Source organism: Tripterygium wilfordii, chromosome 15 (genome assembly GCF_013401445.1).
Source record: "Tripterygium wilfordii isolate XIE 37 chromosome 15, ASM1340144v1, whole genome shotgun sequence".
NCBI classification, from domain to species: domain Eukaryota; kingdom Viridiplantae; phylum Streptophyta; class Magnoliopsida; order Celastrales; family Celastraceae; genus Tripterygium; species Tripterygium wilfordii.
Window position 1 is genome coordinate 5,339,171 of NC_052246.1, and position 13,672 is coordinate 5,352,842.

Sequence of the window (13,672 nt, forward strand, 5' to 3'; positions counted from 1 at the left end):
ATTTTGTGAAAAAATAACGGGTATGGATACAGGGATGGGTTTGTCGAAATCCAACCGCCCCACACCGGTATATGTTATTACTTATAATATATATTATTTATAATAATCATTGTTTACTTATTCACTTGACTTAGCTATATATATATTACACACATGTTAGTTGACGGGGACGTGTAAAGGGGTGGGGATTCCCCGCACCGACGGGTATTAGGATGGGGTGAAGATTTAAATACCCAACGAGTGTTTTAGCGAGGATGGGTAAGGATTTTTCTAACGGGTATAAAGACGGGTTAACATCCCTACCCATCACTCTCAACTTTCTAAGAGGAATAGCTTTTTCAATTGCGTGCTAGCTAAAACATCCGTGGAGGTTACAACCACATAAATTTGAATAAAGATAAAACTAGGCTAACAAGTGGTGATTGGAGTCTTGCTAAGTAAAAAAGATAAAATTTGTAGACGCGGAGTCTATATTTGATATGAGGTATGTGTTTGACGAGGGGTCCTTTCAACTTCTGTTTTTGTTTGTTTTTTTATAAGCCTTTGATAAGTGGTGATGTGGTCAACTTCTTCTGTCTTTTAGGCATGCTCTTGGCACGATGTGATGTGGTAGATCATGGATAATACTTAATGACTTTTTCTTCTCTTCAAGTCGCCAATCTAGTCTTCCCTATAACCTTCATGCCTACAAAGTAAGTGGACCAATGTAATTGATTTATATCATGGGTTTCGCTCATTGAGTATTAACTGCCCCTCTACAGAAGGACACGGTATATATGAAGTATAAAATGACTTCATACTTTTATGCTTCATACATCCATTTGTTGGTAACAAGTTGTCCCTCTATAGAAGAACACAGTTTCATAGATAAATTCTTAGATTTTAACCTTCTTAGAAAATTTATCTTTTCATCAGCCTAATCCTAAATTCCAAACTAAACGTTATCGGAATCCTTGCAAAAATAGAGAAACATCATCATCATTATTATTTGAGTCTTTATCCCAAAAGTTTGTCATGTGTCGTCTTATGGTTCGTTGAGAGTATCTATGGTGGGCTTATATTGCCACGTGTCAGAATATGACTATAAGTCATTTTGGTACAAACACTATGATAACATTTTGGACTCTTCATTTTAATTTAAAAATTGAGTGTTAATAAATTTTTTATGCGTAATCAAGGATTAATAATTAATAGTACATAAATGGAGATAGAGAGTGTGGTATTCTTTCGTATAGACAGACAAGGAAGGTAGTGTTTGGTTAAACTTTTGCTGATAACAATTATACTGAGTAGCAATTATACTGTGTAGTATATTGTGACAAATTACATGTAGAAGTATTATGCATTTTAGTTGTAATCTGCATCAGTTTCCCTTAACAGATTCCCTTAACAGATTCCCTAAAATACAAACAAAATGACACTTTCCCATATTTTACAGATTACTTATCTAGCCAACACTGCATCAGATTATCTATTATATTCTCTACATCATTAAAATAATATATTTTTTCTCCTTTGTTAATATAATAAATCTTATTAAAAAAATCTAAAATCATACATATTATCAGAAGGTCTCAATCTCATAATAAATTAATATCATATTATCTAAAATAATAAAAAAAATTAAATAATAAATCAGAACAAATAGAAGGTCCCGATTTCCTTCAACCCTTCCTTCATCTGCTTCAGTCCAAGATCCACATTAAACCCACTGATAATCTCAAGAACATTTAGAAAGCCAAAAAAGTTACCATGAAATTGGTCTCTGCTCCACACCCATCTCATTTGGGCTTGATGACCGTGAAAAATTCTTAGCATTCTCCTGTGGATGATAACGTGCACTCCATCTCTCTCTCTCTTTAGAGATCTCTCTGTGTGCGCATCTCTTAAAGAGAGGAGATGGGACTGCCCTTATTTTTCGATAATCAACATCGAGAGGTACTTATCATTGTTTCTAGTTCAATTTCGTCTTAGATTCTACAATTGCAAAGAGGGGATGAACATCTGCATATACATGGAGGAAGTTCAGTACTCCATTCGATCTCATCAAAATTAGATTTGTGTAGAGGGTAGAATCTATAATTAAAGATTTGTAACGTTGAGCCACCAATAATATGTGAACTGGACAAATGAAACAAGATGAGATTTGAGCACCGGTGAGGTACCTGCCAAAGACATTCCAACGCACAAATTAGTAAGGAAATCAAATGCTCTTTCCAATAAATAAACTAATGTTAGAAGAGTAAATGGGAACTGATCTAGAATGTGGAAGGATGACTAGGATGAGTGCAGTGTCGAAGAGAACTTCAGAGAGTCAACCTTTTTTCCCTAGAAAAGAAGATCCTTACCTTTGGTGAAATTCTGCTATTTAAACTGTAATATTGGGAACACGTGTCCAAATAAGGTCATCCGATCCTTGTTCAGGTTACCGTTAGAGACAAGCTGCCTTCTCCTGCAAATCTCTTGACTCTTCTGACGCCACCCTATGATGTGACGCGAGGCCTCTTCTTGTGTCAGGGGTTAGCTAGGTCATGTCAGCGGAAGAACGAGAAAATCCTTTTGTGTCAGAGACAGATAAATTCAAATGTTTCTCCTATTTTTGTTGTCATATTCAAGTATGTCAGAGATAAAGCAACGATAATTTTGGATTGAATAACAGGGAAGTTTCTTAATTGAGTTTGACATCGGATCTTAGATCCTCGATGGTCGAAGACACGTGTCTTCGACCAAGCTATTTGGCCCGACTTCGACTTGGGCTTTGGAAGTGCCTTCGTTGTTAGGCTCGTGTTATTTTTTGTCACTACAATTTTTTCTCACCAAAGTGGAACTTTTATTAACCAGCTCGAGATGAGGAGCAAGGATATATGTGTTCGGCGAGTGTTGACAATGAACAGAGAAAGAAGAGGATGCCGACGAAAGATCTAGAGAGAAAGAGACGAGAGAGAAGACGATGATTTTGGGTTTCTGACAAAGGTTATTATTTTATTTCATTTTATTTGTACTGAAGAAATAAATAATATTATTTTAATCTTATAGATTGCTATCGTGGTTCTCTAATGTGGGGAACCATTGTACCAAGTTTTTATAATGGGGAAAATTTAGGGAATCTGATGTAGAGTGTTTTTTTGATAAGTTCTCTGTAATTGTTCTCTATACTTGTTCTCTATTTTACAGACGAACTCATGTTTAAGTAATCTGATATTTTTTGACAAGTTCTCTATAATTGTTCTCTATTTTAGAGACAGACTCACGTTTAAGTAATCTGATGCGGATGCTCTAATGGAGACATATAAATGTATTTAAACATAAAAATTAAATATACAAAATAAAGATAATTATTTAAAAAAAAGAGTCAAACAAAGGGAAATTGAGGCACTACAACTATGCAATCACACTAATCCTGAGGCATGTTGAGGCACTAACTGAGGCAAATTGAGGCAAACATGTGAGATATTCTTGTTTTATGCAGGGCATGGGAAGAGTTGAGATTCTTGTGGTTTCATTTTGTAAAATATTTCTGTGGGGGATTTTTCTGGGCCTGGGGATCCATCCAACTCTAGTTGGTAACTTGGGTACTTACTCTCCCAACTCTAAGGAGCCATGGGTTATAGCAGTGAGGGAGGCGAGGATATTAAATTATCTTGAAATAAATGCGTAGGGAATTGATGGGTTGTAGAGGCGTGGACTAGAGTCACGACCTTGCCTAGCCCGGAACGCACAATAACTGGGTGTGGGTTGGATGGGTCCCCAGGCCTAGAAAAATCCCCCACAATTTCTGTATTTCTTTAAACCATAAGCAATCGCTCAAACAAGAACACATGTTTGTCATCTCACCTTCGTACGGTGAAGAGCATAAATTAACCTAGAATCCATGGGGTAATCCACTGTGAAGATAATAAATCAAGAAACATTGCACATAAACCCTAAACGATCAATAAACCCAGATATGTGAAATGGTACAGATTCTAATATCAACCCTAAACTATCGATCAATCTATCCACGGAGAGAGAGAGTAGGAGAGATGGTCGCACATTACCTTTGTTGGTTGGAATTTTCTTCTTCTGGCCGGTTGTATCCTCGGTGGTCATCGCTTTACCAGTTGTCGTTTGAAATAGGCAAAGATGAGCTTCACTCTCCAATACGGCGCAGAGAAGATAACCCTAAAGATTTGTTGTTCTTGCGTTAATAGGTAATAGTTAGGTTATAAAATGAATAAGAACAAAATAATGGGGACAAAATAGACAATATTAGTCAAATGCTACTAAAATACTTTAAATTGTAGTATTTTCAAAAAACAATAATATGCTAGTACAAAATCCTCTTGAATTACGTGCATAAAAAGGTTTGCTTGGATGACTCAATGCTTGTAAAAAACCCTTACCAAAGGGGCCGAAATCAAACAAACGCATGTTTTTATTTTATCTTCTAAATATTATATTATATTTAAATAAAAAAATATCGTCATTCAGCATGAAAAAAACACGAAAACGAAAATAATTTCACAATTTTCTCTTTTCAAAAAAAAAAACTCTCTCTAAAATTCTTCTTCGTCCTTTTGTGTCGCCCGCAATCCTGTCTCTATTCATCTAATCAGATGTACGGATACATAGACGTATATCATACTGGTTGGTCTTCTTTTCAATCCTTTCTGCAGTGAGAGATTGGTTGTTTAGTTGACAGTGATATGATCCATGGGCGGCGATGATTCTTGTAAATGAGCGTAAATGAGATATGGGATTGGAGTCCGTTGGTGAATTTTTTTTTTCATCGCCATCGTCTTCCATAGCAAAATCCGAATCTCGATCCCACCAATCAATTGGGATTTTGGGTTTCTTGGAGTGTTGTTGTTCATGCTGATATTAAATTGTGGTTGTTGTTAGTGGTAGTGGAGGGGTTAGTGTCATGGACGATGCGAGCCCGAGCAACAGAAAAGTAGGCGAAGCTAGAAGAACGACGGAAGTGGGAGCTGAGTCGTCGCGGTGGCTCCCCAAGGAGGTGGCTTTTGCACCGTATTTGCGACAGGAGATTGAGTCCTCGAACGACAAGGCTCAAAATTTGCGCGTAGTTGTTCGAAAACCTGTGAGGATGCTATGTGTTTTCCTTGTAAATTTTAATGCGGATTGAATTGGATAACAAATGCTTGTTGTGGGAATGCTAGTGTTCGGAAGTTTATGTTTTAATGCTGAGAAATGAAGTAGAAAGTCGAAAAATTTTTTAGTGAATCTTATGGGTTTATTCATAGCTAGCTTTCTGTACGAAGCAGAAAAGAGTCACTGGTTCTACATTCATACAGAAAATCTGTTCTTCTTTGCAATGCAAGTTGTTTAAGTGAAGTTTTGAGGACGTATGAAAATTATGTAGTCTGAGGTGTAATGGCAGTAATGCTATAGCTTTCATTATTTGATAGAATTATCATAGCTGGATGAGATTTTCTTCCGTATTTTATCAGCTAGGAGAAGGATTAGATAACTATTATGCTGTGTGAATAATGCTACTTACAGCAAAAGTCAAAATTTGCTAGTTCCTGAAGCTTGTTGGACAATGTCCTTTACTGGAGGTATTTTAGTAGGTATTTGAATTGCGTGCCAGGAGTCTAGACAGTTAACCAGAGTGAGTCCAGAGGATGCCATCTTGGGTGTGGGCATGGTGATGGATGCTTGTGCCATTTCTTGTTGAGAACATTTTGCATATGTGATTGACCACATCTGACAAATTCTATCACCTGTCTGTTGAATTGTTATGCCTTATGTTTCAATTAAGGAACGAAGTTCTTGAATACAAATTGCGTAAATCCCCAACTGTCATGGTGTATAATGAACCTTGATCCCACTAATTATGGATGTTGGATGTAATTAAATTAACAATGCTATAGCAAGAAACTCAATGTAAGTCTTCTTATTAACCTATCATACATTATAAAATGTGAATCTTCTAATGGAAGTTTGGATATAATGCAGTTGATACTTATATCCAAAGGTTAAAAATAACTAAGATCAATTTTGTTAAATAGTGTCAATTCTCATAATCACTAAGAACTGTTGATTAAATCTAATCAGTTTCAAATAATTCAATGCAACAACATTCTCCAAGCAATTTTCAATATATACTTGTGTCCATTAAGGATTATAGAAGCTATTCAACGAAAAACACAAAAAAAAAAATGCAACAGAACTCATAAATTGTAAGCATCACAAGCTATCTTTATTTGGGTTCTTTGAAGTGAAAGATACAATTAATCCATGACTGAAAATAGCTGTACTATTCTCCTACTTAAATTTTCACATATTTTTTGTTCTCAAATAAAAGATTCAGCAAACAATAGAGCCAGGGGTTCTTATTCTTAATACAAACCAAGTCCACGTATTTTTAATATAAATTAAACGATATAAATTATACATCTTTCGAAAAATGTTCTTTAAACATTTTATTTAATTTTTTAATTGTGATGTGTAATTTAATGACGACTATATGAAAAAGCCCAAGAAAATTTCCGACAAACTTTGTCCACCTCCTATAATTCCGTGGCTTGACCATTTACCAAGCCCCTCAATGGCTCAATCAATTGTTTAGATCCGTCCCGTGTAGGAGCAACAATATTGATAAAAGATTTTAATTCGGGTCCCTATTAATATTAATATGAATATTTGAATAGAGAACGGTTATTGGTTATTGTTCTCCTCCTTATGATATAAAATTTTTGGTTTCTTTAAAAAAAATAAAATAATATTTGACTAGGAAGTAGGAAGTTTAAGAAAAAAATTCATTGAGTAGAAGTAGAACCTAGAACCGAAATGTTTGCACAAGAAAGTAACAAAAAGGTACCTTCTTCTTCATGGACTGCATGAGAAGGGAGTCAATGAATCCCGCCTCATTAACATAAGTGGTTCCAGTGGTGAATTTGCGATGGCGGACAAGCCCAAACCCTGATCCACTGACGTAATCGGTTTTGATGGGGACTTCGGTTCTCGAGCTGCGTGTATTTCCAGATGAGATTGAGATTGAGATTGTGGAGAGTGAATCGAAGCGTGTCGGAGGATTTCGTAGAAACGAAGGGAGAGCTTGACGAAGGAGGAGGCGCGTTCTAGACGAGCGGTGTACGGACACATCGCTAGGGTTTTGGTAGCCATTTTTAACGCCGCACGCAGAATATCGTAGGTATCTGAACGGCGGTGAAGACGCATTGGGCTCTCGGTTAGAGATCATTTAAGGGTTTTTTTTCTAAAAAAGATTTACTTACGAGGATAAAGTGGATATGTACCAGATCGGTTGTTGGGTCTGTCGCAACTCCCAACCAAGTGATGTATATTGGTAGGGTAAAATGTTACATTTAGTCTCTAAATTATATCATTAGTTTTGTTTTCGTCCTTAAACGTTTTTGCACGTAACTTCATCCTTCAATTATTTAAAGATATTTATTTCATCCTTCAAGTGAGAGTGTAACCGAATAAATCCAATGCGTCATCTATTTGACATACCGGAGTAATTCTAATTGGTAAACTTTGACAAACGTGAATGATATTGCCCCTAAACTATTAATGTCTCGCACTTTTAGTGATTAAATTATATAACAAAATAGTGTGGCGATTTTAAAGAGTTAGGTATTTTGGGGGATTTTACGATATGATAGGTGTAAAATCTAAGCCAAGTTGGATGGTAGGTGTAAAAATTACGTCAACTGGGATGCCACGTATGATTTTTCTGATATCGGAATCATTTAAGGGACGAACGGGGTACCTTTGAATAGTTAAGCGACGATTTTAAGAGTGCAAAAAGTTTAAGGACAAAAATAAAATCAAGGGTATAGTTGCCTATAATGGTAAAACCCCACCCTTATATTCAATAGGTATTTTCATAGGCTTAGTGACTTAGGTTAAGGCTCAGTTGCTGGGTCTATGAGGAACAAACTCGTGAGGATAATCCGATGTATCTATGGAAATCGAAACCCTAAAACGAACAATATAGTTTGTATATATACGGGTGTGGATTTCTTATATGGTATCATAAAAAATGATACATTTGAATATTTTTTGATGATAAGGATGGCAAACCATAATGTATTTATATGATAATAAATTCAGTTCTCATTGTTGTATCATTTTATAATCAATTAGCTAACTCTATTTCGCCTTTAAATGGAAAAAATCGTGATATATTTGTTGAATTTCATAAGTAAAACTCCAAGTCATCAAGTAATTAACACAGATATTTGTGTTATTGAAAAAGTGTAAAATTGTGTATATGACACAAATAAACAATAGTTAAGTAGGGCAAGTAACCTGGTACAACGTACACTGTACAACCTAGTCCTACCACAGTATTTGATGGGTTAATACTTAATACAACTTGTGGCCACCGAAAGATAGTCTGTATTCCAATTTGGCCACCGAGCTTTCAATTGTGCCAAATCGATCACCAACGGTTCAATTTGTTCCAATTAAGCCATCCGAGCAGAATGGGTAATTTCAGTCAGTCAACTTGCTGAGGTGACCGTATTTCTCTATTGAATTCAACAATACATGACTTGAAAACACATTCCCCATGAATGATTCTTTTTTTTTTTCTCATAGAATACATGTTATTTAAAATGATGTGATAAATTACGTATATGATTATTATGCATTTCACCATAATTCATTATAGGATGATTATAATTAGTGCATAATACTCCTGTTAATTCTGAAACATAAGGATGACACTAAAAAAATAAGTTTGAATGTCATAGATTTATTAACTCTCCAATGTGAGAAGAAAAATAATAACAACATAGACATGTAGAGGATATATCATAAAATGAGTGCATTGTCAATTTTTTTTTTATTCTTGCAGTTTAATACTTAATTGGAGGAGCCATAATTAACAGAAACTCAATTTAGTTTTATTGCCTATGTTTGTATAGTACACTCATTCCAACACTACTTAAGGCCCCCCTTCCCTACATACCACTAATTTTCTTGACCTAAAGTGCAGAGACAAGAGAACTTGGTCTGGGGGTATTTTGGTCTTTCAAGATGCTGTCCAGTTCTTGGGCAAATCTTTCCATAGCTGGAGCCGGCAAACCTAGTTGGATCACAATCCCATCCGTTCCTTTCTTGTTCTTTAATGGTATATAATAGCTAATCACACCTGGAATGGGCCCCACTCCTTTTGCGAGCCCACCATACTCGGGCATACCCCACCCTATGTCCACCTCTCCAAACCCGGCACGTGTCAAGTCAGATACCAAATAGGACCCCACCACCGTGAAGTTTGGCCGCCCCTTCAACACCATCAGATTGGCCACAGACTTCATGTATTCTCCGTCTATTTCCGTCTTCACCTTCCTTACTTTCTCTAACGCGAACCCTAGCGGATTCTTGCTGAGTTCTTTAGCGGTCGCGATTGCCACTGGAAATACGGACGCGTTCCCGTAGTATCCCTCCGGCAAGGGAGAGTACCACTTGCCGCGTGCGTTGATTATGAACATCATCCGCATCTCTTCTTCAGGGTCAGGTCGGAGCGCTATGGTGCGTAACCGCCAAATACAGGCGATTATTATGTCGAAGGTGGAGCAGTGACGAAGATGAGGTGGGATGAATCTTCGAATCGAAGTGATTTCTTTGGGCCCGAAGGAGAAAGACCGGAAAACCATGTCATCGAGTGGGATGATGGTGCCCTTGGTGTCTGGAACCTCATCGTATTCCCTATGCGTATGTGTTACGCATGGTGGGTCTCTAGCTTCAAAGATGTGTCGGTTCCAAACTGGCATCACAGATGGAACATTCGCACCACCCGCCATCTCTCCTACGGCAGACATGAATTGGACGAGGCCTGGTGCATCTGCCATTGTGTGGTTGAGACGGAGAGCGAGAATGAAACCACCGCATCTTAGTCGCGTCACCTGTCATCGATTTACATTAGCAAAAGCTCTCTATGAATGTGATCTAGTAACCTTTAATCATGTCGATGATTCAACGTAAGTTTTACGACGAGTAGGTTATCAGTTATCAGTATACCAACAGTTCATTTACTAATTATAAAATTTCAAGATATTTGGAAAAAATAAATTAAACAACCCAAATATATTCATCAAGGAAATTTTGAAAAATATAAAAGGGAAGTACCTGAACAAGTATCAGGGGGCAGTTGAGAATACCAGAAGAGCCAGGAACATCAAAAAGAAGCTCTTCCAAGCAAGGAAATGGAGGGTGAAGTGCATCGCCAAATTCATCAAGACTAACATCAACATCACCTTCAACAAACATGATACCCTCACCATTACAATCCACCATAAGTTTACGCCCAGGGCCTTCCCTAAGCCTCCCAGCGAGTGGGTAGTAAAAGACTAACGCTTTTGCTATTGCTTCCTTAACGATCTTAGCAGGGTCTTTCCCTTTCATTGAAGGATTGTAACGATAAAATTGTATCACCGGGAAATGGAATCTGAGACATTCCTGGTCATCGATGTCCGAAAGCGGCTTTAGCTCACAAGGAGTTGGTTTTGCTGGGGAAATTAGTTCAGGTTCATGTCTATGGACCTTGAACACTAGAGATGTTGGTGCTAATTTCATGGTAAGGGAGGAAGATTTTTTTTTTTTAAAAGGGAGTGATTCGGTGGAGTTTGTCGTGGTTGAGGTTGTGTGTGGAGAGGCGTAACATATACATGGGTATTTATAGTGAGAATGATAAAAGTGGGGACTTTCTTGTTTACAAGCGATTGTTGAGGGCGAAGTTGCCATGTGAAGCGCATTCATGGTTTATTGATACATAATGCAATCACAAACATGCATGACGTAATGTTTTTGAAATTTCTTGAACATATGAATCACGTTGGTATGCATGTGTTTTGGAGGTTGAAATGTGAATAAGAATCGCCCTTGTGAATAGTGCTTGGTAGTTGTCAAATTATTGGATAAGACTATTATTGTCTTCTACTTGTACGTTGTTTCTACTTTTAATTGAATAGTGCTAATTTTTGCACATGAACATGAGTAAAAGTTAGTGATGTTGGAAATGTCATGCTAAACGTATGTATATCATGATAAATTAAGAGTAGCTATAGCATTTTTTAAAAATCTTGGTATTATAGTATATATGACATTATCTATTGTAATTTGGCTATTTCAACTTATTGCTACACCCACAAGAATTGCTTATTCTATCTTTAATTCATGGGTATATAAATTCTTTTTCTTTCTTTAACGGTGACATTACATTGAAATTGTGTCAACTTATTGATTATTCTATTGATTTATAATAATGGATTAGTTATTCTATTAATTTCAGTACGTCATTTCACTGATTTTAGTGTCAGATATATAATTATTTAATTTTTTTAGAAAATGATTTAGTTATTCCATTGATTCTAGTATGTCATTCCATTGAATTTTTTTTCAGACATCTGATTATTCAATTGATGTAAACCAATAGATTTAGTTATTCTATAGATTTTGGATGTCATTCCATTGCTTTTATTGTAAGACATATAGTTATTTCATTGATTTAAAAAAATAATTTATTTATTCATTGATTTTAGAAATTACATTACATTGAAATTATGTCAACTCACTGGTTTGGTCCATTGATTTATAACAATGGCTTAGTTATTCCATTCATCTTAATATTTCATTCCATTGAAATTGTGACAAACCTCTGACTATTCCACTTATTTAAAATAACATATTTAATTATTTCAGTGATATGTCATTCCATTAAAATTGTTCCAGAAATGATTATTCCATTTATTTAAAACAATGGATTAAGTATTCCATTGATATTAATATTTCATTGAAATTGAAATTGACAAATTGTATTGGACCTTTGATTACTTCGTTGATTAAAATAATGGATTTAGTTATTTCATTAATATTAATATGTCATTCATTGTTTTAACCATGAATTTAAGCACAAACAATGAAATTAATAAGAAAAAAATAATGGATTTCAGTTAAAAAAGAATGGATCTTAGTTTATGAAGCAAATGTTTTGAAAACCGTTCATTTTCAAATTTGTCCAATCATGTATGCTTTGAAAACAATTTCTTTTCAAATTTACTTAGTCATTTGCGGAGTTAGTTTACCACTAGATCCCATTCCAATTTCAACTTTTTATATAATTGGCAATGATCAATGTTTTTGGGAAGTACAATGCTAGAGGCCCCCAAAATATGACCCCCAAAAGTCCCCCAAATCTATGTGACATTAAAATGACCATTGATTAAAAACACACATGTAGAGCTCACTTCACATCCAACACTCCACATTAAATGAGGGTCTTTTGGGGGTCACTTTTTGAGAGTCTCAAACATTATCCTTTTGGGAATACATATTATAATATTCTTTGAAAACATCTCGGAAACCTAAAATTTTTTCAAAGTCTCAATCTGCTTGACTTTTAAGGTTGACCTACAACAACCCTTTTTTTGGCATGACTTGAGATGAGAGAGTATATTACATTGAGGCCTCAAATAGCTTGATTTTTTGATATATAAATGTTATTAATGTCTGTCCATACATGTAGACTTCAAAACCATATCCCCTAGCTTGGATGATATATATATATATATATATATATGTAATTGATATATAAATGTTATTAATGTCTGTCCATACATGTAGACTTCAAAACCATATCCCCTAGCTTGGATGGCATATATATATATATATATGTCTAGTTATCTGAACCAACTTTCCCTTGATATAACATTACCTGTCTTGGACTCTTAGTAAACTGTTGCAAAACAGGTTCCTCACAAACAATCACATATTATAGAATAATATAGATAGAGAAACAATCAAAAAGAGAGAGAAAAGAACAACACAAAATTTACGAAGTTCGACAATGTACCTACGTCCTCAGGGTTTGCGGTTGTTTTCAATATATGAAATTCCTTAATACATTCGGCTAGGGTTTTCAACCCTTATTTACCAACGACTTAGGCACCTGAAAATTACAATTTTACCCCTATACAAAAATAATCAACCCACATCAATAATAACGTATCATACCACGAGAACTCCGCACCCCCTGCCCATATTGATAGTAATGAACAACTAGTGACCACAATAGGGTTGTGCTCGAATGGTACTTTACGCTCCCCTCTCACACAACTTCCCTTTTCTTTAAAGCTTTTAAGTGATAGATAATACTTATTATATGAGCCATTATTTAATACAAACATTAGAGGGCGTCCTCGTTTAAAAGATGTGGAGTTTGATTTTTTGAAAGGCATCCCCATTAGTTTTCCTACCCAAATATGTATACGTGCACGAATTTGACCCTCATGTTTTCCCCCATTTCAATGCATGTATTAATTGCAGCTTGGTTGGTGACACATAAACTTCAAATGTCAGTATTATTGTGTCTTTTCATGTTCATTTTTTTTAATGCTCAAGTTGTAAGCTTCAATGGCCTGAGAGCAACCACAACAATCTCATTTTATTGGGGCATGGGTGTGATTTTATTGGGGTATGAACTAAAATATTGGCACAACAAGGCCAGTTTGATGGTCTCATTTTGTTGGCAACAACATAATGACATATAGGCATGGACTCATGTTTGTCCACATGTTAGCTTCATTTGGGATCCACATCTTCTACGACACTCACAAATACACAAAAATCAATATTGGACTCCACCTCTATTACACCAAAAATCAAGTCAACAAATTTACACCATTGTACCAATACATTTTGT

At 35.7% G+C, this 13,672-nt stretch overlaps 2 protein-coding genes across 2 annotated transcripts in view; one reads left to right on the forward strand and one right to left on the reverse strand.

Annotated features, from left to right (window-relative positions):
* The first annotated feature begins 4,619 nt into the window (after positions 1-4,619).
* LOC120016513 (dual specificity protein kinase YAK1 homolog) overlaps positions 4,620-13,672 on the forward strand; it is a 42,151-nt gene continuing 33,098 nt past the window's right edge. The window contains exon 1 of the mRNA XM_038869324.1: positions 4,620-5,080. Coding sequence (XP_038725252.1) covers positions 4,904-5,080 — 177 coding nt within the window. The 5' untranslated portion in view covers positions 4,620-4,903. The remainder of the gene's footprint in view (positions 5,081-13,672) is intronic.
* On the reverse strand, positions 8,808-10,621 carry LOC120016515 (benzyl alcohol O-benzoyltransferase-like). Its single transcript, XM_038869329.1, has 2 exons — positions 10,102-10,621; positions 8,808-9,878 (listed from the first exon to the last, which is right to left on the reverse strand). Exons 1-2 carry the CDS (start codon positions 10,546-10,548, stop codon positions 8,958-8,960), a joined length of 1,368 nt encoding a protein of 455 aa, XP_038725257.1. The 5' UTR covers positions 10,549-10,621; the 3' UTR covers positions 8,808-8,957.

What these genes read in the sequence shown, in the direction of transcription:
- LOC120016515 (XM_038869329.1), bottom strand. Translation starts at nt 10,548, where the DNA reads ATGAAATTAGCACCAACATCTCTAGTGTTCAAGGTCCATAGACATGAA. An exon ending in GCCCCCTGATACTTGTTCAG is followed by an intron (nt 9,879 to 10,101) that starts GTACTTCCCTTT and finishes AATCGATGACAG; the next exon opens with GTGACGCGACTAAGATGCGG.